We start from the raw sequence: 25,992 nt of genomic DNA on the forward strand, positions 1-25,992 counted from the left end.
AAAAATGTAAAACAAATGGTTTATAATGTAGAATGTAGGGGAACTAGCAATAGAGAGCAATTAAGGAAGGGAGAACAATAATCCAAGAAGAACAGATAAGCTATTTAACGTTCTGGGGATGCCCAGGAATGACTATGGTCTGTTAATTTCTGATGGGTATAGTAGGAGCAAGTTCACAGAAATGTTGCTATATTAGGTAACTTTCTTGGGGTAAAGTAGGAACATGTTGGAAGTTAAGCAGTTATCTTAGGTTAGTTGTCTTTTTCTTACTCCCTTGTTGTGGTCTCTTTGAAATGTTCTTTTATTGTATGTTTGTTTTCTTTTTAACTTTTTTTTCATACAGTTGATTTAAAAAAGAAGGGAAAGTTAAAAAAAAAAAGAAAAACAAGGAAAAAAAAAGATGTAGTGCCCCCTTGAGGAGCCTGTGGAGAATGCAGGGGTATTCGCCTACCCCACCTCCATGGTTGCTAACATGACCACAGACATAGGGGACTGGTGGTTTGATGGGTTGAGCCCTCTACCACAGGTTTTACCCTTGGGAAGACGGTTGCTGCAAAGGAGAGGCTAGGCCTCCCTATGGTTGTGCCTAAGAGCCTCCTCCCGAATGCCTCTTTGTTGCTCAGATGTGGCCCTGTCTCTCTAGCTAAGCCAGCTTGAAAGGTGAAATCACTGCCCTCTCCCCTACGTGGGATCAGACACCCAGGGGAGTGAATCTCCCTGGCAACGTGGAATATGACTCCCGGGGAGGAATGTAGACCCGGCATCATGGGACGGAGAACATCTTCTTGACCAAAAGGGGGATGTGAAAGGAAATGAAATAAGCTTCAGTGGCAGAGAGATTCCAAAAGGAGCCGAGAGGTCACTCTGGTGGGCACTCTTATGCACACTTTAGACAACCCTTTTTAGGTTCTAAAGAATTGTGGTAGCTGGTGGTGGATACCTGAAACTATCAAACTGCAACCCAGAACCCATGAATCTCGAAGACAGTTGTATAAAAATGTAGCTTATGAGGGGTGACAATGGGATTGGGAAAGCCATAAGGACCACACTCCACTTTGTCTAGTTTATGGATGGATGAGTAGAAAAATAGGGGAAGGAAACAAACAGACAAAGGTACCCAGTGTTCTTTTTTACTTCAATTGCTCTTTTTCACTCAGTTATTATTGTTGTTATTTTTGTGTGTGTGCTAATGAAGGTGTCAGGGATTGATTTGGGTGATGAATGTACCACTATGTAATGGTACTGTAAACAATCGAAAGTACGATTTGTTTTGTATGACTGCGTGGTATGTGAATATATCTCAATAAAATGAAGATTAAAAAAAAAAAGTTTGATGGGGAGTGGAATACTTACATAAAGTATTTTTTCACTAAGTACTTACTGAATACAAAAGGAAAAAGAATAGCCTCACCATGGAGACATCATGAATTAATTAAATGGACAAAGTAAACATCCATCAATAAAGGGACAAATTGAAATATGAATCTTGAGAAAATCACGGAATCATTCTACAAAATGTCTGATCTAACTGTTGAGGTCACACAAGTCTGGGAAAGACTGGGGAACTATTCCAAACTGAAGAAGACATGACAACTCAAGGCAACCCATAATTCTGAACTGGATTATTTTGCTGGCAAGAACACTATTGGCATAGTTGGCCAAACTCAACTGGGTTCTGAGGATTAGATTGTTATGTTGAATCAATATTAATTTCCTCAATTTGATGACTATCCTTGTTTGTGTTTATGGATGATGGGACATAATGCTGACAACTCACTTTCAAATAGCTCAGGAAATAGTTTTTCATACCGTTTTGCAACTATTTTATAAGTTTGAGATGGTTTCAGAGCAAATTTGAACACGCACACACAAGTTCATTCCTCTCCTCTGTCAGAAACTTGAGTGATTTGACAGAGGACATATTGGAACAAGCTTTATAGTCTAGTCTAATCCTCCTTTTCGTCTCCTTACATTCACAATACCAAAGACAGCTGTAGGACAGTGGAGAGGGCTCTGAGCTGGAATACAGAAGACCTAGTTTCCATTCCAGCTGTGCAACTTCCAACTGGCTGATTTGAGCCAAGTTTCTTCACCTTTCTGAACCTCAGTTTTCACATTTAAAAAGTGGGGGTAGTTGTGTTGATTAAATAGATAAGGAATGCAAATACAACCTTACTCCTATTATATTAACAGAGAATTCCACAAGGTGAAAGAAAGGGCGTTTGGATAATTCTGTGAGCAGTGTTCTTTTGAGCATCTTAAAGGTGAATCTGTTTTCGGGCGAATAATTTGTACTGCTTTGTGTGTTATTCTGTGGCCCAATTTCGCTAATTAAAATTCACAGCCACCCTCCGATATCGTGTGCTGTGGTATGTAGTTCATTTCTAACTTTCCATAATTGGAGGCTGCCATGTGTACCCAGTGAACACTCAATAAAATTAATTGAGGTTAATGATGAAGACAAGCTCTATAGTGTCACCATTGTTTCTTCCACCACCCAGGCCCCCTAAGCTAGGAGTGTTTGCATTTAAAAGTTGCCACTATGGACTGGAAGGGAAGATTTGCTGAGAGCTATGGTATATGATACCTAGAAGGCAGGCATGGTAGGTGTCTCACTGAGTAGAAAATGTCAGTCTTGGTGCAGGAGGATCTATTTGGCTCTTTTGTTTGAGCCATAAGCAGTGTCTTTTGTCTAACCCTACATGAATATCCAACCTATTTCTGTATTGGGGCCAGCATCTCCCTGGTCAGTCCATGGCCAGACCTCCCTACAGGTCTCTGACTAAGGGCTCAGCCTTGCTTTTGTTATTTAGGCCTTTTATTTCTTTCAGGAGAGTCAACGGAATGAGCTTCTTGAAACCCTGCACAAAATTCCCGTCCCTGACCCAGGAGTATCTGTTAATCTCAGCATGGTAAGTGGGGCAGAATATTAATCACTGAGAATCCATTTCATTATTAACAGTGAGAGAGAGTTAGCTGAACAGGAGCATGCTTGCTTATCTGTACCTCCCACACCCCTACCCCAGAATGATCTGAGACCTCTGGGCTCAAGGCAGGCCAGGGAGTTGGATTTCTTTCTTTCTCTGGGATTCCATGAGGAATGGGTTCCAAACATCCCCAGCCTTCTCTCTTCCTGGCTGTCGTCCCATCACTACCATCTCCAGGATTGCAGATGCTGGGCTTGGAATAGGATGGCTGGCACCTGCCTGAGTCTTCAGCCCCTTGCCTGGGGTTCCCTGCCTTAACCTTTGTCCCCCAGGACTGCTGTACCTGCCCCTATGCTGGAGCCCATCCTGCCCCCTGAGCCTTCAGCACTGCTCTCATTTATTCATCCATCATAACTCAACTCAGATTTTATTTCCAGAGAAATCTTCCTCTTGATACACCCCAAGACTTGAAGACTTTCTCCCTTGCCCTCAAGCATCTTGTGCATTTTGCGGGACTTAGTCACACAATATTGGAATGATCTGTTTTCCTCTTTCCCAGACTAGACTGTGTGTCTCTTGAGGGCAGATGCAGGGAATACCTAGTATGGTTCCTGACCTACAGTAAAAATTGTTTCTTTGAATTATTTAAAATATGTGCTCTGTGTTCTGCCATGTGATAGGGTAGAAAATTCTCTGAACTACAGATTGGGAGATTTCAGTCCTTTTGTAGTTTTGCCAGTAATCAAGACCTTTAACCTTGAAGCCTTCAGTGTCCTCATATGTGAGATAAGTCTTCAAAAGAGACTAGGAAATCTTTTCTATATTTCAGTTTCTGCAATTCTCTAATTCCATGGGTTAAACCTTTGTTGTCATCTTCACTGGAATTCTCAGCTGGGCACCCTTTAGCTAGCTATTTACTGTCTACAGGTATTGCCCCTATGGTGTGGGATCTGACATTTAAAAAGTTTTATCTTTCAGCTTTCTAGAAAGTGGTAGTCTTTATTCAGTGGTTATCTTGGTGTCTTCCCTCTTGAAGAAACAGGATTTTTTTTTATGGTGACAGCCAAATTAAAAGCAATATTACTACCAATAACTAATAATAAATCTATTTATTAAGTTCCTTATTTATGCCAAGTATATATCTCTAATTTTCCAAACAACTCTATAAAATAGATATTAGTGTTCCCATTTTATAGATGAGGAAATTAAAGTTTAGAAAGGAAAAATTACTCGCCTATCCAAGGTCATGTGGTTAATAAATGAAGAATTTGGGTCATCAAACCAAGGGCTTAACTTCAGAGCGAGTTCTTTCCACTATGCCAATGTGTTTGTGGAAAAAGAGAGAGTGAGAGAGAGAGAAAAGAAAGGAAGAAGGAAGGGAGGGAGGAAGGAAGGAAAGAAGGAAGGAAGGAAGACTTGTAGAGATTTTTGCTCATTTTAATAGCGCATAGGAAGAAAGGGGACTTTGTTCCTGAACAGGCCAGAAATTCTCGTAAGGGAGACTTGTCTGGAAAAGATGAACAAATGAGCTTTAACCCTGCCCCAGTCATTGCTGGATAGCTAAACAACTTTGTCTTTGTCTCGGTCCCTTTTCCTAAGCAACTTGATCTCACCGTGTTCGTCCCTAATGACTTCGGACAGGTAGCCCGGCTGGGTCACCAGCTGCTGGGGAGAAAGGCCCACTCTTACCCCTAAATGGCTGCACAAGCAGCGTGCCTGCCAGGTCTCAAGGAGGAGCCATCTTAGGGGCAGGAGCTGCTGGGGTGGTGCAGCTGTTTCATGCTAGTGGTTTCTAGGAATGTTTCTGACCTCCCCACGTCCTCAGCATTTCACGGGCAATGGAGCAAGACAGAATCTCAAAGGACAGCCTGGGGACGTCTTGGTTTTAGAATTGCATTGGCTCACTATTTTACAATCCGTTGGATCTGTAAAGGCAGATATTTTTCTTTCCTTCCTGTTCACTAGGAATTCTTTCCATTTTTCATTTCCAATTTTGAAGGGCTGGTCTCATCTAGATTATCAATCCTGAAATGTTGAAAAGATGGCAATCCTGAACTTTTTTTCTTTAGTCACTCTCTATAAGAGACTATTTCTATGTTTCTGATATGTGATTAAGAAAAATAACAGTTGACAGCAATAATAATAATTTTTATTAAAATAGCATTTATCTAATGCTAGGTACATCATATATTTAGCATTTATTCTTTACAACAGTTTGGAAGTAGATATTATGGTTTTCATGTACAAATTCAAAAACTGAAGGTCTGAGCTTAAGTGGATTTGCCTAAGATCGCATAACTATTAAGTAGTTCTGTGTCTTTTGTCATCACTATTTCAAACCATTGCTTTATGACTCCACTGCCTTGTGGACATACCTTATTGAACATGTCCTAGAAATCCTTTCTAACCATTTGGTATAGAAGTTGCTAGCTCATGAAGTGAAATTTGAACCTTGTATTTTACTTTCCCTATTTTAATGCTCATTGTTAAATTGAGTTAATCAACTAGTTACTGTACTACATAATCTCTATTGTAATATTTCACATGTAATATCTTGACACAGACCCACAGATTTTTAAATAATGCATTGTAGAAGGTTTTTTTAAAGTTACGTTTTTGTGATTCTTTTGCTTTTTAGTTTCTAGTTTATTATTTTAATTCAAGTGACTTTAATTTACACCTAAGAAGCACAGATTTAACAGTCTTAGTGGAAAGATCAAAGCTCTGTAATTACAAAGACCTGGTTTTGATCTCAATTCTGCCACCTACTAACTCCCTGACTTTAGACAAGTTACTTTACCTCTCTGAGCCTTAATTTACCCATGTGTAATATGGAAATAATAATATCTATCTTAAAATTTATGTAAATTAGAAATAATAGTTTTAAAGTGCCTGATGTAAAGCTTACCAGTATCAAGTGTTCAGTAAATATCTGGTGAATATTAGACAGGTAGCACATACTACTATTGTTGTTATTGTCATTATTACAATTGTCCTGAGGGCCTTTCATTTCTGGAAGCCTATACAACTCATTCTTCTAGAGTCCTCCTTAAACTTTGTAATTATCCAAGAATAAAGAGTGGGTAGGGAGCTTCCTGAAATTTCAGTTGGGGGTCCAGGTTTGAACTTACGCCATGGCTAAGCTGACCTTCTCTGCCTGTGACCTTTCCTGGCCTTTGCACAATCCTATCTTTAATTGGCCAGCACCAGTCTCTTTCCATTCCTGCTTGCCATTGTCCTCTGAGTCTTCAGTAGCAGGAGAGGAGGTGTCATTATTCAGCCTGTTGTTTAACTTAGGGACACATGCTAGTTACAATACAGAGATGCCAGTTCTTTGAACCGGTCAGTTTTTCAACTCCACTGAGTCTCTAGCTCCCTTCACTGGAGATTCTATTGGAAATCAGGAAGCTTATTTGCAGCACATACATAGTGAGCAGAATTTCTCCACCATTAGCCATCCGCAGTGGTCTCTGTGCAGCAGTCCTTCAGCTGGAACAATCCTTAAACATCATTTGAGATTTGGGGGCTGATTTGGGCTGCAGCTCAAAGATGGATGTAATCTCAGGTGCTGAAATGAAATGGTAGGTTTGATTGGTTTCTTAGTTTGCCAGGCTGCTGTCGCAGATACCATACAGTGGGTTGGCTTAAACAACAAGCATTTATGGACTCATGGTTTTGAAGGTGAAAGAAATCCAAAATCAAGATTTCAGCAAGGTTTGCTTTCTTCCAGAATCTGTAGCCTTCTGGTGTGACTACCCAGCAATTCTTGGGATTCCTTGGCTTGTATCTCTGTTTCCCATCCCTTGGTGATGTCTTCTCTATTCTGGATTATGTGACTTCTGGGTTCTCTTTATAAGGCCTCCAGTAGTATGGTTTAAGTCCCACCCTGGTTCAGTTGGCTACACCTTAACTAACAATGCAGGAATGCAGATTAAGGAGTACATATCTTGATCTACTACACTTGGTAAAGAATGTTATTGAGTGAACCTAGTGATATTTGGTCTTTAGAGTCCACTTTCTTCACTGAACAATGAACTATGAACCTGAAGTTTTCATGCATTCAGAAACCTGCGAATGTGGGAATTTAGCCTTTAACCTTTTTGAACTCTTCATCTGTGGCCTCCCAAAGAAGTTCATCTCTTGTAGTAAAAAGCTCCAGCTACCAAACTGATGTTTTAATACATCTGACTTGAATCCAACATTATCCAAAGAAAATGTTCCATGGGCATATCCTATCAGTGAAATACCATTTTAGCTGAATTCTGAATAATGTGCTTATTGCATCTTTTTTGCAAAAATAAATAGCTTTTGAATTTCTTTTCCAGCATTCTTATTTTACTGTGCCTGATACCCGAGAACTTCCCAGCATACCTGAGAATGTGAGTACTTTGGGGGAGAAAAAGTTCATTGTTATTCTTCTTTGCTTCTTATTTATTTCTTAAAGAAAATAAAAGGATATATTTTCCCATTATAAAAATAATTCATTATAAAAGCATAATCAAATAGAGAATATAGGAAAAGTATAGAAAAGTATAAAGACAAGGAGAGACCGTTATTCATACTTCTCAAAGGTAATTACATCAATGTTTTGTTGTCTCATTCCCGTCTTTTTAGGATGTATTTTTTACATAGTTAAAATCAGCTGTGACATAAGCATTTTCCCATTTTCATTTATGAGAATCATTTCTGCTACTCATAGAGTCAGAATCTAGAAGATACGTTACCATGGGACTGTGTGGGGGATAGGAAATGGGAAGTTAAGGTTTAAAATGTACCAGGTTCCTGTTTGGAAGATGTATATATTTTGGTGGTGGATGGTGGTGATGGTAGCACAACATCATGAACACAATTTACAGCACTGAAATATATATCTGAATATGATTAAAAGGGGAAAATGTTAGATTGTATATATGGTAACAAAATAAAAATTAAAAAAAAAAATCCATGGAACTACAGTACACAGTGAGCCCTGAATTAAACCATAGACTTTAATTAATAGTATAGTTGTAAAAATGTGCTATTATCAGTTTTAACAAATGATCCACACCAATGCAGGGTGTCAGTGGTAGGGTGGTATGTGGGAATCCTGTAGCTTATGCATGATTGTTCTGTAAACCCACAACTTCTCTAATTAAAAAAAATAGAATAACTTTTACTGGCTGCATAATATTCCATTTGCTGTGTAATATACTTAGCCATTCCACCACTGTAATACATTTGGGTCATTTCTAGTTTTTGCTGTTGTAAATAAAGTATTTCTATATAAAGAATTTTCCATGGAGAGTATTTTTAATTAGGATAGATATACTAAAGTATGATTGCAATGTATGTATATTCACTTTTAAAAGAATCTAAGAGAGAGTATTTATGAGTATGTGTCAGAACACCAACCCCCAGCAGAGAACAAGAGTCTGAGAGAACAGACAATTAATGTTTCCCCTTCTGAACAAGCTGAGTGATATATCTACCCTAGTCTTAAGACACTTCAAAATATTTTACTCTGATTATACATACTACTATATAGAACTCAATGTAGTCTAGCCACCACTTAGGTACTTGGTTACTTTTTAAATAAGTGGTATATTTCTCCAAAGCTACTATAGTTTCATAGAAAGGAAATTCTACTAAGTGTTGTCTATAGAACAGGCAGATTACAAATGCCAAGTAATCAAATTTAATTAATGAAGTTAGGTTGGAGTGTTGTGATTAGATAACAGCCTTATCATGTTGAAATTATCAAGTATATCCTAAGAGTTTATAATCTATATGATGAGGCTAACATGGAAAACATTGCTTCCTTTTTGTTTAATGTTAAATAATAAAATATTCGGACCACAGTTCTGATTTCAACAGCAACAGCTACTGTTTATTAAGAGCTACTGCTTGTCAGATGATGCATTTGGTGCTTTACATGCATTTTCTCATTTACCCCTCTTAACAAGCTTAAGTGGTAATTACTGTACTGTACTCTAAATTTATAAAAGGAAACGAGGCCTGAGAATTGAAGTAATGTTTTCAAGGTCCTAGAGCAAAGAATTAGTAGAATTAGATTTCAGACATTAGTCTGTCTGATTCTAGAGGTTGAGCTCTTATATACTGTACTATACTTTGAGCCTATAATTTTACTTCTCATCTCTCCAAAAAGTCCTCTGAAATGATAGAAATAAGGGGGAAAAAAGTCTCTTAAATGGGAGAGGAAGTTCCCATGAACCGGAAAAGTTGAGGAATTACTACCATATAAAGGAAATGATCATTGATACTTAGCACTCAATTTACTATAGGCAATGGAGGAACCCAAAACAACCTGGAAAGTACTGAGGGAAGAACAGTGTGAGGGCATAACTTAGATCAATAGGAAAAGGCTAATTGGGAGATTATTTCCAAATGCCTTGAAATGTTTATAAAAACTGATCACTTACTAGATCACACGGAATATCTCAAAGAAGAGAAAGTTACACTCCTACAGGCTACTCTCTTTCATTGCAATGAGATAAAATTAGAAATTAATAATAATTAAGTTGATGAAGGTTCTAGAAATATTCATCTACTTGAAATAACAACTGGGTTAAAGAGGATAAAAAAATGAAACTGGATATTTAGAAATTAATGACAGTGAAAACACTAAGCAGTAAAACCTAAGGGATGTGGCCAAAACCATACTTAGGAGAAAATTCATAGCTTTGAATGCTTTTGTTGTAAATAAGAAATATAGAAAATAAAGAACTTGATGTTCAATTCAAGAAGCTAGAAAAAGAATAGCCACAGAATTTTTGCGAGATCTTTATAGACAGAGCCATTGCCGGTCTGGACTGGAGGAGACAGACAAGGAACAAATTGAAGGAAAAATTTCTTCAAAGACAGAGCCATGGAGGTTGATGTCTGGAGTCAAGAGGTCTCGGGCTGGGAGAGCGGAGCAGCCCACATGCATGGAAAAGGTGAGTTTGCCTGTATGCATGAAGCATACAGGGGTCAAAGCCATCAGACAATAGGACTTTCCACAAATCCTTTCTGGATAATTCCATCTCCAGTCTTGGCTTGTACTGAAATGGTGGCAGGGTTCCATGTTTGGTAACATCCTCACATTGGGCTGTAGCTTCGGTAGTCCTTCTGCCACTTGGCGCGCATCACCTGACTCCCAGGGGTGTACATCTCCCTGGAAAAGTGGGACAGGACTCCCAGGGATGAGCCTTGACCCAGCGTCATGGGATTAAGAAAGCCTTTTTGACCGAAAGATGGAAGAGTAATGAAACAAAGATCATTGGCTGAGAGATTTAAAATGGAGTCAAGAGGTCATTCTGGAGGGTATTCTTATGAATTATATAGAGATCCCTTTTTAGTTTTTAGTGTATTAGAATAGCTAGAAGGAAATACCTGAAACTGTTGAACTGCAACCCAGTAGCCTTGTTTCTTGAAGACAAGTGTATAACCATTTAGCTTATACAGTGTGACTGTGTGATTGTAGAAAATCTTGTGGCTCACATTCCCTTTATTCAGTGTATGGACTGATGAATAGGAAAATGGAGACAAAAAAAGTAAATGAATAATAGAGGGGTGGGGATAAGGAGTATGGGATTTTTTTTTTTTTTTCTTTATTTTGGAGTAATGAAAATGTTCTAAAGTTGGTTGTGATGATGAATGCACAACTATATGGTGATACTGCGAGCCATTGATTGTATGCCTTGGTGAACTATATGGTGTGTGAATGTATCTCAATAAAATTGCATTTAAAAATGTAAAAAAAAAATTTAATGAGCTAGAAGATATTAAAGTAAAATTGAAATATAAGACTAAAAACTGATTTTTTGAAAAGAATAATAAAATAATCTGGAACTTCTGCCAATAAATCTGAAAATTGTGATACTAGAAAATTTTGTAGAAAAATATAAGTAGTCAATCTAAGAAAAAGGAAATATGAATACAGAATGATAAGAATGCGAAAAGATTAACAAAGTTCTGTTGACCATCTTTAACTGTCACCCCTACAAATGTGTCAGGTTTGAATGGGTTTATAGGCACATTCAAGAATAGATAATTATTATTTAAGCTTTTCTAAATAATAGAACAGGTATGTGTGTGTATGTACCACACAAAGAAAAAGGAAAATCACTCATAATCTCACATGTCAGAGAAAATCATGTTCTGGGTTTTTCCTTCCTTCCATTTTATAATGGCAGTGGTTTTCAAACTCAGCTGCCTGGTTCCCTGCAGTTGCCTGAGGGGGATATATGGCTGGCTGGCCAGTATACTTGGTTCCCGATCCTGTTTTATTCAGAGCAGCTTAATTTCCATCTGTTTAAATTGGAGGTTAGGTAATGTGCCAGTTTGGGTGTATTATGTCCCCCCAAATGCCATTATCTTTGATGTGGTCTTGTGGGGGCCAATGTATTGGTGTTGATTGGGTTGGAACCTTTTGATTGGAGGTTTCCATGGAGATATGACCTACCCAACTGGGTGATGACTTTGATTGGATAATTTCCATGGAGGTGTTACCCCATCGATTCAGGGTGGGTCTGAATTAAATCACTGGAGCCATATAAATGAGCTGACAAACAGAAGAAACAGATTTTGGCACCAGAGAATTGGGGTGCTGCTGTGATTGCAAATACTAAGCATGTTGGAATGGCTTTTTAAATGGATAAGGGGAAGATTCTGGAGGAATTGTGGGGAGCTTGATGGAAAAGGCGTAGACGGTTTTGAAGAGACTGTGGAAATATGGACGCTAAAGATACTTCCGATGAGGCCTTGAGCAGAAATGATGAACGTATCATTGCCAACTGGAAGAAAGGCGATCCTTGTTTTCAAGTGGTAGAGAATTTGGCAAAATTGAGTCTTAGTGTCGGATGGAAGGAAGAATTTGAGAGAAACCATCTGGGAGAATTGGTTGAAGAGATTTTGAAGCTTAAAGTTGAAGATGTACCCTGGCTTCTCCTTGTAGCTCATAGTAAAAAGTGAGCAGAAAGAGAAAAACTTAGAACTGAACTCTTGGGTACAAAGAAATCAGAAATTGATGGCCTGGAAAACTCTGAGCTTCCAGGGGGTGGAACCCCAGAAACTACAGCCCCACGTGAGGATTTTACCAAACATGGAACCCAACCGCCATTTCAGGACAAACCAGAATTGGAGATGGAGTTCTCCAGAAAGGATTATGGAAAGTACTATTGTCTGATGGTTTTGACCCCGGTAAACTGCATGCCAAGCCTACAAAATTTTTGTGACATCTGTATAGACAGAGCCACTGCCAGTCTGGACTGGAGGGAATAGAAAAGGGACAAATGGAAAGAAAATTTCTTCAAGGAGCAGTGCAGCTGTGAGTGACATTTTGGAGAGCAACTGAAAGTGACATTTTGAAGAGCACCTACAGCTAAGAGAGGACAAAACGCCCCAAGAGCAACATTTTGGAGAACGCCATTTTGAAATGCCACCTGGGAGCAAGCGGGCACCAGCCACATGCATTCCAAGCTAACAGAGGTTTTCCAGACACCAATGGCCATCCTCCAGTGAAGGTACCCAATTGTTGATGCCTTACCTTGGACACTTTATGGACTTCAGACTGTAACTTTGTAACCAAATAAACCCCCTTTATAAAAGCCAATCCATTTCTGGTATGTTGCACATGGCAGTATTAGCAAACTGGAACAGGTAATAATTTTGTTTAGCACAAAAAGAGTTCTTTTGATTAAAAAAATTTTTTTAGAAACTACCTTTTTAAAAACACATAATGGGGACCATATCAAATATGTCTTTATATCCGTGTATTCTTGTGACTATTCTTATCTATATATTTTATCCTTTTGAATGATGTTTAATGGTATTTTTATTCTTATGAAAGAAATTAATGGTTTAAAAAAGTCACGTAGTACCACATAGCTAGTAATGAAAACCAGCAACTTCCAAGTTTTCCATATTTCCCATTCCCTAGAGGCAGTTACTTTCATGTTTTTAGCATATTTTTCTAGTATTTCTCTCCACATTTTTAACTTACATGCCCATATTGCTGTATCTTAATTTTTTTCTGTTTCAGGTATTATCTATTGATTTTCCTGTAGAAGATGAGGTTTTTTTATCACCTGTAACTCTTAACCCCTTCTCTCACACTTACACACACACACGCACAGATACCTACACACCTCTCAGTGATGTATTTCCCCTCCTCATCTCCTCTATCTATAAAAATTTTAATTAAATCAATAGTTAATGTTTACATATCAATGAACTTGCTGAATCAGGTAATAGATTATGATTACATTTCCTTTCTTGCACACCTATTGGTCATAAAAGGCTTTCTGGATTTCACATCTTCCTTGATTTTACTCCCTTATTCAGTAGTTGCCTGAGGAAATAAGCTTGGAGATGATATTTTCATACCTTGCATGAAAATGATTTTATTCTACTCTTATACTTAATTGATAATTTGATTGGGTATGGAATTCTAGGCCAGATAATCACTTTCCCTTCAGAATTTTGAAGACATTGCTCCATTGACTTCTAGCTTATCTGTTTCAACTTAGGAATTTTAGCCATTCAGATTCCTGGTTTGTTTATGGAGTCCCTTATTTATCCCTTGTATCCTGAAATTGCACAGTGATGTCCCTTGCCATGAGTCTGCTTTTTATCTTTTGTGCTAGGCACTTGGTGGGCCTGTTCAGTTTGGAAACTCATGTCCTTTAGTGCTGGGAAATTTTTTCACATTATTTCTTTGAAAACTTTCTTTATGTTTTGTCTTCTTTTTCTGGTATGTCTGTGGTAGGATGTTAAACCTTTTATGTTGATTCTCTAATTTGCTGATCTTTTCTCTCCTGTTTTCCGTCTTATTTTTAGTCTTCCTTCTACTTCTTCAACTAACATTTGCACCCTTCTTTTGATTTTCTTATTTCTGCCATCATATTGTTAATACCCAAGAGCTTTTTGTTGTTGTTCAATAAATTGCTCCATTTTTAATGCCAGCTTATTCTTGCTTCATGGATACAATATTTTCTCTTCTCTTTCTGAGGCTCTTAGGTACGGATTTTTTTTAAATGGTCCTTCTCCCTACACTGTCTTTTTCTTCAACTTTCCTCTGTTTGTTTTGATCTATGTCTTATGGTACACATTTTCCTCAATTGACTACCCAGTCACATTTAAGCATGAGGTGCTAAAATACTGAATGAAAGCTCTGTGTTCATGAACGGTACTTGTCCCTTGGTGGACTTTATTGTAGGTGATGGATTCGACTATATTGGGCAGGGGAGGGGTTTCTCAATGTTAGTATGAGAATCTTTTCTTTTGGACTAGTCAGCTTTCTCAGGGATGAATCTCTCAGCCTCTTGCTAGGAAGTGTTAGCTTCATTACCAATATGCTGAAAACTGAGTGTGTGGGATGGGATGGGGGGAGCGTGGTGGTTACTGGATGTTAACATTTACTATGCATACTTTCATTGAATTCCTCAGCTTTCAATTTAATGCTTTATCACCTGTTCTCAGCTATGCCTGTTGTCCCCAAGTCTTTCTGTTTCAGTCCCCCTAGAAAGTAAACATTGATTCTTCTGGAGGGGGTGCAGGAAAGCCAGTTGACTAGTTGAGTGATCTGGGGAAGGATAATCTTAGGATTGAATTACTCCTCTTTTTATTTGTACCCTTCCTCTAGCCTTTAGAGATTCTTGTTATCTCCAATTCCTGAGCCTTTTTGGAGTTCTGTCATGTAAGTAGGGCTTGATGTTTGCTGCCCTATTCACCTTCCCTGCCTTGGGTTTCAAGCCTTTTCTGGTCTGCCAACTCGTTTATCTGTATGTAGTTCATCAACCTCAGGACTATTGACTGTTTGGGACAGCTAGTTCTTTGTTGTGCACGGATGTCCTGTGCACTTTAAGATGTTTAGCAGCATTCCTGGCCTTTACCCGCTAATGACAGTATCGTGCACGTGCACACATGCCAACATGCCTGCACACACACCTCCAGCCAGTTGTGAGAACCAAAATTGTCTCCAGAAATTGCCAGTGTTCCCTGGGGGACAAAATGGCTTTGGATTGAGAACCATTGCTTTAGTACATCTGCTTTCTGGCTTCCAAAATTTTGACATTCCTTTTCCATTTCTGTCCCCTCTCCTATTTTTTGTTCCTTTTAAAGTTGTTTTACTGTGACTTTTATTTGAGGGGGGGTGGCATCAGAAAAGAAACAACATAAATGTATATGTTTAATCCACCATATATTACTAGAAATATTTTTTCCATGATTTCTCTTCTAGTAGGTATTTAGATTGTTTCTGATGTTTTGCTATTATAAATGGTATTATAATATAAGTATTACCTAGTTTAGATTCATCTTTTTTAATTTTTTTTATTTTAAAGACCAAAAGAATTCCTTAAGAATTTAAATGTAAGGTACCTGAAAGTTCTGATAATTTCTGAATTTTTCAAAACCACAATTACTAAGATTAAGAATAGTTTAAAAGAAAACAAAAACTGTCTTTTGATAGCCCCACCTTTATGCCATTTCCCCGTCCCCAACCATTTTTGAAATTTACATGCCCTCTTCTGGTTTTGCCACTAATGAAACAATTCCTTGTATATGGCCCACTGTCCCCTAAACCCTCCTTTGCAAACCAGTAAAAAGTTGGACTTGTTTGTTTCTAACTAGGAATAATAATCTGCCAGACTCTTCACTTACATGATCCCATTTTAATACTTACAGCACTCTGTAATAGATAGATGTGAACCCTATTTTTGCTGAGGAATACAGAGTTCATAGACCTGATATTACCAGCCCAAGGTCTGCTCCTGAGTAGGGTGTAGCAGCCCAGATTTGTAAGGAACTAAAGCATTTTGTTTCCACTATACCATCTACCTCTCTAGAGTTGACTTTTTTTATGTTTGTGAGGAAAAAGGAAAGGAAGTTATTTTTTATATATCGAATATTAAACGAAGCGGGAAAGCTATTCCTCTAAGGAGAATCTGAACTTTTGTAGGACCAATTTGTGTGATTTTTGACATAGAATTACTGTTGAGCTCTAGCCATGCTGAAATTTGCATTTTAATCTCTTGGTGATTTTTCAAGGATTAATTTAAAATGACTAAATTGCTGCATCGCAAATTGAAACAAGCAACAACCGTGGGGTTGTTAATACAAGAGAGTCTGCTGTAGTGGAAAGAACATGAGTTTGGGAGACAGCCAGACACTGGGCTCTGCCATGCTGGGCCCTTGGGCTAGTTCCATATATACTCTCTGAGCCTTGGTATCCTTATCTAATGGAGAAAAAGCATGAGGAACAAATGAACAAAACAAGTACAATGCCTGATCCTGCCTAGATGCTGCTTTAAATGGTCTCACCTCCCAGCCCCCACCCACCCCCATTCATCTCTCAATTTTCCAAGAATTCTAGTCTTACCTCTCTTGAGGGCTGAGTTGTAGCTAAAGGCTGGGGAACATTATTCCTTGGGGCTGGTCTTTTCTAGGTTTTCACTTAATGTTCTTGGTTGTAAAGATCAATACTTTACTTTTCATAGGTTATCTATTTGGCCACTTTTTAAAGTCTCTTAAGCAAGCCTGGTTGATACCAGAATTTCTTAAGCCTAGAACTGGTGCAGGGAACAGAGTCTAGATCTCCAGTACCAGTAATATAGGAGGTTCTGTAACAATGTTCCATAAATATTTATTGATTGTTTCCTCTAAGGAACATGCTGAACTTAGGAGAATAGCCAAGAAAAGTGTAAAAGGACTTTGAGATACGGAACTTTATTCTGTCACCAGATAATCGTGTTCTTCTGGACAGCTTCAGAGAAGGGTTAATGTAAGAAAGAGAGAAGGGAGCTAGTATTTATTGAACATCACTGTGTACCAAACACATATATCCTGAAATCTTCATAACAGCTTTATGGTATGGTTATCATCATCCCCGTTTTGGTGAGGAAATGATGTCCAGAGAAGTGAAGTAACTTAGCCCCTCATTACACAACCAATAAATGCTCAAACCAGGATTAACACCCAGGTCTGTCTGTTTCCAGCACTGAAATGGTGCTGGCTTCTGGAACCCCAACCCCACTAGCTCCCTAAACATTTTGTGAAAATCACTCACCATAAGTGTAAATAATATAATTAATTTTGCAACATCATTTGTTTCATGTCATCTCTCCTTCCATAAGGACAGGGATCAGTATTTCTTTCATTATTGCATTTCCATAATTAGCACTGTGCCAAGAACATAATAGACTTGCAGTAGATATTTATAGAATGTATGACCAAATGAATGAATTAGCAAAGCCGCTACTTCCAGGGGAAGGAAAACAGCAGTTCTTTTCACTTTGCTTTTGGGCCAATGTGTCTGCAAGACATCAATGAAAAGCAAAACTTAAGAAAATTAATTATTTCCGCTTTTAGATCCCTGTTGAAGTTAATTCTCATTACTTCCACAATTTCTTTATAAAAATATTTTCTTTCTTTCCACTGAAAGACTATCACTATATAATTGCTCATCAGGGTTTTCTCCGTCTATCAAGATAACACATGTAGGAGTGAATTTTATGCAGGCAATAATTAAATGAGCATAAATTTTTATAAATTTTAAACAGTTGACCTGCATTTTAAAAAGCCACAGATCATGAACAAATATATAGTAATAATTACATTGTAAACTAGTAGTGTAAGGGAATTTTTTTAGGGGCCAGGTTTTGAAGTTTACTTTTGATTAATGGATAATCATATAGAACTTCATTAGGAATATTAAACAAACCTGTCTTGATTATCTGGCTGGTGTCATACCAAGTGGTTAATGATGCAAGGAAAGCATTTAGAATGGACACTTAAACACATAACATTGCCCAGATTCCACTTTGTCAAAAGATGCTCCATGATATAGAAAAGATTTATGAACTCATCGTGACTTTCAAAAATAAACAAGTTGAGTTGGTAGTAGAAGACGTATTGAGTACTGAGATTATAGAGAATTCCACTGTTGCCCTTAAGTGTTGTCAGCTAATTGTTTATTGTAATGGTTTTTCCAACCACACAGGGATGAAAGTTGACCTCTGGGTAAACTCTGCTTTCTTTCCTGTAATACACTTTTCTGGTTTGATTGCTTATTTGAAGTTGTGGATTCTTTCTCAGACAGATTATTTGTAGAATCTGAATTTATAATTAATTCCCTTTTAGGAATCCCACACAACTAAGTGACCTGAATTCTTCTTTAAAAAAAAAAAAATTGGTTTTACAGATTTCCATTATGGTAAAATAATACGAGCTGTAGGCGTTTTAGAAAACAAGATCTATTAACAAAACCAAGCATCTTGCCTTTGGAAGCCTCCTCCAGACACAGTACAGTAGGTCTTTATCATCTGTAGTGGGTATGAAGCTGAAAGTCACAAAGACTAATAAATTGACAGACAGTGGGGCGGACTAGCATCTGTTTCGAAGGCTCCAAGGAGTACCCAGCTTAGAGTCGGTTCTTTGGTTTGGGGATTATCTCATTTCCCTAAGGTACTGAACCTAAGACGCTTTCTTTCTAAGCCCCACCATATCCCCTCCCATCCCCAGCCCATTCCAGCCCCCCCATCACCACACCCACACCCACTCCCACCTGCTTCATAACCCCGGGCTTAGATCACAGCCTGAATTCCCCAGGCACTTGGATTGGTGGTGCTGGCAGGGACATCCTGGAGGGACCGGCCATTATAAGGCTTGTCTTGGGGGAGTGGAGTATTACCAGGTGCCATTCCCTTCCTCTTTGTGTGGATTAGAACCACACAGGGTTAGAGCTGGATTTCTTTCTGGGGATGGGAAACTGAAGCCTGGAGAATCTATGAGCATGTGCAAGGTGACACTTAACTTCCAGACTGCTCTGTGCCTGTTGACCAGAGATCTTCCTTAGTTTTGAGCCCTTTCCAGGTTGGGTGTAGTGGTCAGCTTTGTATCCCTGCTACCCAGTTCCTACTGTGTGGGCCTGTAAAAATATCAGGTAGATAGGGAATGTTCACAGGGAAATAACTGTTGTTATAATTGAGATACTGCTTAAAATCCATGAATTGAAAAGGAATGTCCTTAAGCCTAAAAACATGCTGGCTCTTAAAAAACCTGAGACCTTTTGAGCATGGACACTAGGAAATAGTCCCACTAAGGAAGGTTTCTTTTCCCAGCAGGTAAGTCGCACAGGGAAATAATTGGCAGAGAAAGGAGGAATTGATTTCTTAGGCTTGGCTGTGGTGGCATTATAATCCTGGGCACTAGGCCTAGGATGAGGTGGCCAGTGACACCATGTTTGACAGGAATGATGATTCTTAAGAAGGAGGATTTATCCTTTATTAAACAAATGAACTCTCCCTTTAAAAAACTGTTTGGACAAGTGGACAACAAGTGTGATACATAGTAACCTGAAAGTTGGGGGGTCATCTAATAGTCTTCCTCTCTCACTCCCCAGGTCTGAATCATTGTCAGGTCCTGTGATTCCACTGTACAGACGTCTTTCATGTCCATCTCCAAAGCTCTTGCCTAAATAGTTTGTTTTAATCATTTCTTTCCTGGACTATGGCAATAGCCTATTGACTGATTGCCCTGTCTCCTGCTTGCTCTCTCCTATATATCCTCCACAGAGCCTCTGGAAAGATTTTTCTGAAGCACAAGTATGAACATGTCATGATCCTTCAGCAGCTCCCTGTTACCTGTGGGGTAAAGTTTAGACCCCCACAGGATCCAAACCAGTCTCTCCTGTCCCACCAGTCCCCTGCCCTGCACCCTACCCTACCTGCCTCTAGCTCCTTCTGCCTCCTTGCCTTTGCCTCTGCCTGCCTGGAAAACCATTTCCCCCGTCCACTGAGAGAACCCCTATTGGAGACCCAAACCAAATGTCCTCTCCTCTATCAAATCTTGCCCAGCCCCTCCTTCCATACCCAATGAGCAAAGTAAATCTTTCCTTCTTGGCTAACCCCAGAGCCAGCATAGACCACAACACTTTGCAACTGGGTTTCTGCATCTGGTGTTGCACACCCCCATTACCACCCCTCTCCACCCCACCCTGACTCAGCTCCTGGAAAATAGGAGTCATGTCTTGTTTACCTCTGCAGTCTCAGCTCCCAGGTCTTGCCAGGCACGTTATAAGAGTTAAATAAGTATGTGTTGATTTCCTGATTTTACAAGACAGAAATGGGAGGTTGAGGACTTAGTTTCACTGAAGCAAAGTGCTATGAGAGAGTGACACACTGTCTTTTATACATATAAGCTTACAATATGTTCTAGCTGCATTCTTTTTTATCGTATTTTTTATTGTAGAATATAACATATAGACATAAAAGCAATAGCTCTCCAAGTGCAATATAACAAATAGAGAGCAAATTTCAAAGAATATTATAAGTTACAGTTCCACAGTTTCAAAGTTATTTCCTTATTATGAAATATAAGATATATACAAAAAGGTAGTATCTTTCAAAGTATGATTTAACAAGTAGATATATAGGAAATTTCCAAAATTATTTTCGTATTATAGTACAATAGTTTCAGTTATTTCCTTATTGTGAAATACAACATATGTACAAAAAGGTTTAGCTTTCAAATTACAATCTAACAAGTAGCTATAGAACAAATTTCAAAGGATGCTATGGATTACATTTCCACCATTTCAATTTTTTCCATCTAACTATTCTAATACCCTCTAGCTGCATTTTTGACCCAGGATAACTTGCCATGGAAGCTTTCTCTTCTTCTTGCTTCTCCTTGGGATCTTAACCTCATCTAAGAATATGATTGACCTGGTTGTGAAATGAACACTTGCTTCTGTGTAGAGTTCCCCATGATTACCTGATGAACAAACTATCTATTTATTTACATTTTTAATATGTAGTCACAGATACCTTAAAAATCCACTGTCATAGCAGTTTTGCTTGCCTCTGTAAAGTCTCCAGTATCACTTCTTTCTCCATGGGCCCTTCAGCAGTACTAGGCAATTGATCACTTCCTTGGATTCAGACTCAGGTTTTCTGAGGCCAGGTTCTGTGTTCTTCTTCATGTGCCACTTGTCCCTCCTCCAGGCTAGTTTCTTATTACATCACACTGCTCACCCTCGAGCTAAGGAAAAGAAGTGAAGTTGTTAGCCAGTCACTTCCTCCAGTCATTGATTCATTCTTTCATCAAACTGTTACATGATTGGGTACGTAATTTTACTCAAAGGGAAAAATGTACTTATAACTGAGTCATTATAAGACAAATTACCGTGGAAACATAAGGGAGAGATTGATTTATAGGAAGTTGACATTGGAGGCGGCAACATTGGAGCTCAAAAGGTAAATGGTTAGGAAGAGAAAAGCATTCTAGGCAGATGAAAAGCCAGAAGTATAGACCTGGGGATGCGAAAAATCATGGCAGGTCTGAGGAATTGAGGATTGGTGTGGCCCAAGCTACTGGATGCTGAAAGGTGGGGGGCATGGATCCCTCTCACCAAGGGGTATTCCACTGAGCTGAGGCTTGGTGGGAACTACAGCTGCTCCCAAAGTCCCTCTCTACCCTACAGGTGCACCCAAGGCTGAGCGAGGTTCCCAGGGCTGTCGCTGCTCCCACCCACTCCCACCCGCTCAGGCGGGTGGCATCCCAGAAGGAAAGAGGCAGGGGAGGAAGCAGATAAGAAAGACAGCTTCTGTTTAGACACAAATATCTTGGTAATCAGCACAGATGGGATGAGAAATACCAAAAAAAAAAAAAAAAAAGTACACGACAGTTTAGAAAGAATTTGGCTAAATGTTACGTATTTTTAACATACCTGTGTAGTTTTTGGAATAAGCCCCTGAGTCCCCCAGAACCTAATTGGAGATGGGGACTGTGCCTCAATCAAGGGATGTTTTATTTCAGAGACATTCCTTTCCCTATCCCCAAAAGTATCCCTTTGCTTTTTTTTTTCCCTCCCACCAAAATAAGGCGCAGAATTTGTCTCTGATGCTGTGTCTCCCTATTTGGATGGCAAGCTGTGTAACATATTTCTACCCAGCGTGAAGCTTCTTGGCAGACTCTTGAGGCCGCATTTTGGTGGCTTCAGAGTTATCTTTGGATCTGTCAAAAGTGCTAATGGGCTTTCTGGCCTTCTTTAAGCTCCTCATTTCTATTTTCTTTTTACTTCCATCCTCTCCTAAAAGAAAAATTCATGTAATTCATCAGCAGTTAAGCTTTTACAGAAATGCTCAGCTGAGGGCTTGTGTTTTTGTTTGCAAGAGCTCTGCCATGTCACTGTCTTCAGAGCAAACCCCATCCTGACATCATTAGCTCAGCGCTCCTCAGTCCACCCGGAAAGAGATGTGCTTGTTGGCTAATTCAGACTCCCTTTCATTTTTTGTTTTGTTTGTCATCAAATTTGTTAAAAGGCAAGTTGGTATGATAGTTGGAGTATGAGTTTTAATTTTAGAAGACCTGGCCTTGAAACTTGGCTCTGCCCTTCCTAGCTGAGTGGCCTTTGGAACTTAACCTTCCTGAACCTTGATTTCCTCATCTATAAAATGCAAATGATGATGCCTATCTCACAGGGTCATTGAGAAGATTAGAGATAACACAGATAATGTGTACCTATTGCCTGACATACAGGATTACTTGATAAGTGGGGCAACTATAATTTTTAAAAGAAAAGATGTTCTTTTTCTTTAGGCATACTTTGATTCTGCTTTGTTTCTATGCTTTGCTTTCTTTTTTGAATACAATTTTTCCTGCCATTTTGAATGGTATGAAGAAAAGAGCACAGATTTAGAGATAGATCTGCCCAGTCTGAGTCACACTTTAATCATTTACTGTGTGACTTGGGTCAAATTACTTCACATCTCTTTGCCTCTGTTTTCTCATCTGTATATAGGGATAATATCTACTTCAAGGCATGGTTTCAAGATTAGGTGAAATAATATATGTAAGTCCTTGCACATCATAGAGGGATAGTGTAATGTGAAGGGAAGTGTATAAACTGTGGAGTTGGATCTGAGTCCAAATTCTGACTTCACTAATTACTGAACCTCTCCAAAACTCAATTTCCTTCTCTCTATATTGGAAGAAATAAAACCTCATTGGATTTTTGTTGAGGATTGCATAAGATTATACATACAAAGTGCCTGGTACAGTGCCTGGCACTTGGTAGTCAATCAGTAATATGGGGCTAATAATTCACTTGCTCTTTATTTTTAAAGATCAGCAGTTAACCTGGTACTCCAGTCAAACAATAATGAATCATAAGATAAATGCCCATTCTTGTTCCCAACCCATAATATTGTTGAAAAGCACTTTGTGGTGTTTTGCACATAAAATCCACCTGGTTTATTTGAATTTGTGGTTTATAGAGCTTTAATCATTATAAACTGCAACTGCTGGAAATAGCATTCCTTCCTTCCCTAACCCCCATTATTTTCAGAGGATTGTATTGTATGGCTTTGAAAACCTGTAACATTGAAGAAATTAGCATATATATGTGATTATTAAAGACAGGTGGGTATAAAAAGGGGTGCAGAAATGAAATGCACTACATTTTTTTCTGAAATCTGAAGAGTGCCAATCTGTGGTATTAATTAAAAGAATGAAGCCCAGGCTGGAGAAAAAAGCACAGTAAAACACTACTTTGTTACAACTTGCTGCTACTTGTCTTCGTTTTTGTTGTTCTTGTTGCCTTTTGAGGGAAATACCTGGAAAATGTATATCTTTGAAATTGCTTTATTGCCAGGCGAGCCATTTTAGAGGATGTAAACTGTGGAAGTAGGGGACACCAGCAGCGATGACAGGAAAGGAGCACACCTGACTTGCATGAGTGGGATCTATTGCGTAGAAATAGGCTCTGTGCCAGAAGCACTTTGGTCCTGGGGTACTTTCTTTTGTTTAGACATACGGCATAGTACATAGGGAAAGTTCTGGAATCTGGGGTCAAGAACTAAGCTGCAGAATTGTCTTTGCCACTTATTAGACTGTTTGATGTTGGCAAATGTCTCTAACTAAGCCCTTGCTTTTCTCATTTGTAAGACTGCACAATTCCTGTCCTGCTTATCTTACGGAACTGTTAGCAAGACCAAATGCAGTGCCACTTATGACCTCATGTTACAAACTGTAATCACCACACAAAGACGTAATTGCTCAGACTGTTTCGTCTCTAAACTCTCTCCCAACTTTACATCTGACGATTTTGTACATGAGTGAGATTTGGTCTCCCAGGTAGAAAGAATAGGAAAGGGGAAGGAGAGTATACTTTTGACTATTCTCTGTTTCTCTCCTGCTTTTATTAGATGGTAGTTTGTAATAAGAACAAACAAACTAAACCACAAACCTTCCCTTCTTCTTCCTCCTAGAGAAATCTGACAGAATATTTTGTGGCTGTGGATGTAAACAACATGTTGCACCTGTATGCCAGTATGCTGTACGAACGGCGGATACTCATCATTTGCAGCAAACTGAGCACTGTGAGTAGATGGGCTTTTAAGTTATTTTATTTTAGCTGAAAGATGCATTGGCAATATTGAAGAAGATTTTACAGAAGGAAATTAGCCACAGTTCCCTCACATGCTAACATGTCATTTTCGTTAATTGTGTTCCTTTATAGTGACAATGCACATTTAATTTTTCTGCTAGTCGCATAATCATTAATAGCTTTCAGTTTAATCATGTGTTATAAACATTTTACATATTTCCACATAAGCTCCCATCATTGTAATTTTTTAATGCCTTTATTACATTCCATTATACTGTTATGCCATCATTTACTAAATCTTTCTTCTTTTGCTGGTTACTTAGATTGTTCATAGTTCATTCCTTTAATAGATAATACTGCAAAGTACATCTTTCGGCTTCTTTTGACTGATGTAATTCATATTCTAAGGTGTGGGACCACCAGGTCAAAGGACTTGACCAGCACTATGACTTCTAAACTTCCATATTGCTTCCCAAGTAGGCTGTGGTTGACTACAATGACTGCTGCCAGCTGTATTTGAGTGAACTATTTTCACTGCAGCCTTGTCAGAATTGTGTGTTCCTGCATATGTATTTTAATTTTGCTAATCAAATAGGTGTAAAATGGTATTTCAGGTTTGCTTTCATTTTAATTTCTTTGATTAGAGGTAACTATGAATATTTTTCCTTGGATCTGTTTCCTACCTGTATTTTATTAATATCTTTCCCATTTATCTTAAAGGGGTCTGATGTTATATATTGGAATGAGCTCTTTACATATTATAATAACTTTTGCTATGTGTATAATATAAATATTTTCCATACCTATTTTATTTTAGTTTTTTTAATTTGCTATTTATAGGAGTTAATGTTTTTCCCAATATTTTATTATGAAAATTCTCAAATGTACAGAATGTTGAAAGCATTTGACAGTGAACAGCCATATTCATTCATCCAGATTCTAGCATTAACATTTTATTAGGCTTTCTTTATCACATATTTGCCCCTCTATCCATCCCTTATTCCATCCATCAGGCCATATTATTTTTTAATTCATTTCAAATTAAATCGCAGGTATCGGTATACTCTAAGTAATTTATTATGCATATTATTAAGGATAGTTCAGTACCTATTTTCAGGTTTTTTTTTTTTTCTTTTGAGGTAAAACTTACATTAAGAAATTGACTAGAAAAGAATGCCTGATAGTACCTCTTCTAGTTTGCTAATGCTGCCGGAATGCAAAACACCAGAAATGGATAGGCTTTTATAAAGGGGATTTATTTGGTTACAAAGTTATAGTATTAAGGCCATAAAGTGTCCAAGGTAAGTTATCAACAATCCGGTACCTTCACTGGAGGATGGCCAATGGTGTCCGGAAAATCTCTGTGAGTTGGGAAGGCATGTGGCTGGCGTCTGCTCCAGAGTTCTGGTTTCAAAATGGCTTTCTCCCAGGGCGTTCCTCTCTAGGCTGCAGTTCCTCAAAAATGTCACTCTAAGTTGCTCTTGGGGCGTTTCTCCTCTCTTAGCTTCTCCAGAGCAAAAGTCTGCTTTCAGCAGCCGTCTTCAAACTGTCTCTCATCTGCAGCTCCTCTCTTCTCAGCTCCTGTGCGTTCTTCAAAGTGACCCTCTTGACTGTAGCAAGGTCGCTCCTTCTGTCTGAGCTTATATAGTGCTCTAGTAAACTAATCAAGGCCCATGCTGAATGGGTGGGGCCACA

General features: G+C 38.6%; 1 protein-coding gene across 5 annotated transcripts in view; it reads left to right on the plus strand.

The window, feature by feature from the left end:
* DENND1A (DENN domain containing 1A) overlaps positions 1-25,992 on the plus strand; it is a 669,505-nt gene that overhangs the window by 350,657 nt on the left and 292,856 nt on the right. For all 5 annotated transcript variants that reach the window (XM_037851268.1, XM_037851271.1, XM_037851269.1 and 2 more), the window contains exons 7-9: positions 2,832-2,912; positions 7,253-7,306; positions 24,179-24,289. In XM_037851268.1, coding sequence (XP_037707196.1) covers positions 2,832-2,912; positions 7,253-7,306; positions 24,179-24,289 — 246 coding nt within the window. The remainder of the gene's footprint in view (positions 1-2,831; positions 2,913-7,252; positions 7,307-24,178; positions 24,290-25,992) is intronic.

This window comes from Choloepus didactylus, chromosome 10 (assembly GCF_015220235.1).
Source record: "Choloepus didactylus isolate mChoDid1 chromosome 10, mChoDid1.pri, whole genome shotgun sequence".
In the NCBI taxonomy this organism is placed as follows: Eukaryota; Metazoa; Chordata; class Mammalia; order Pilosa; family Megalonychidae; genus Choloepus; species Choloepus didactylus.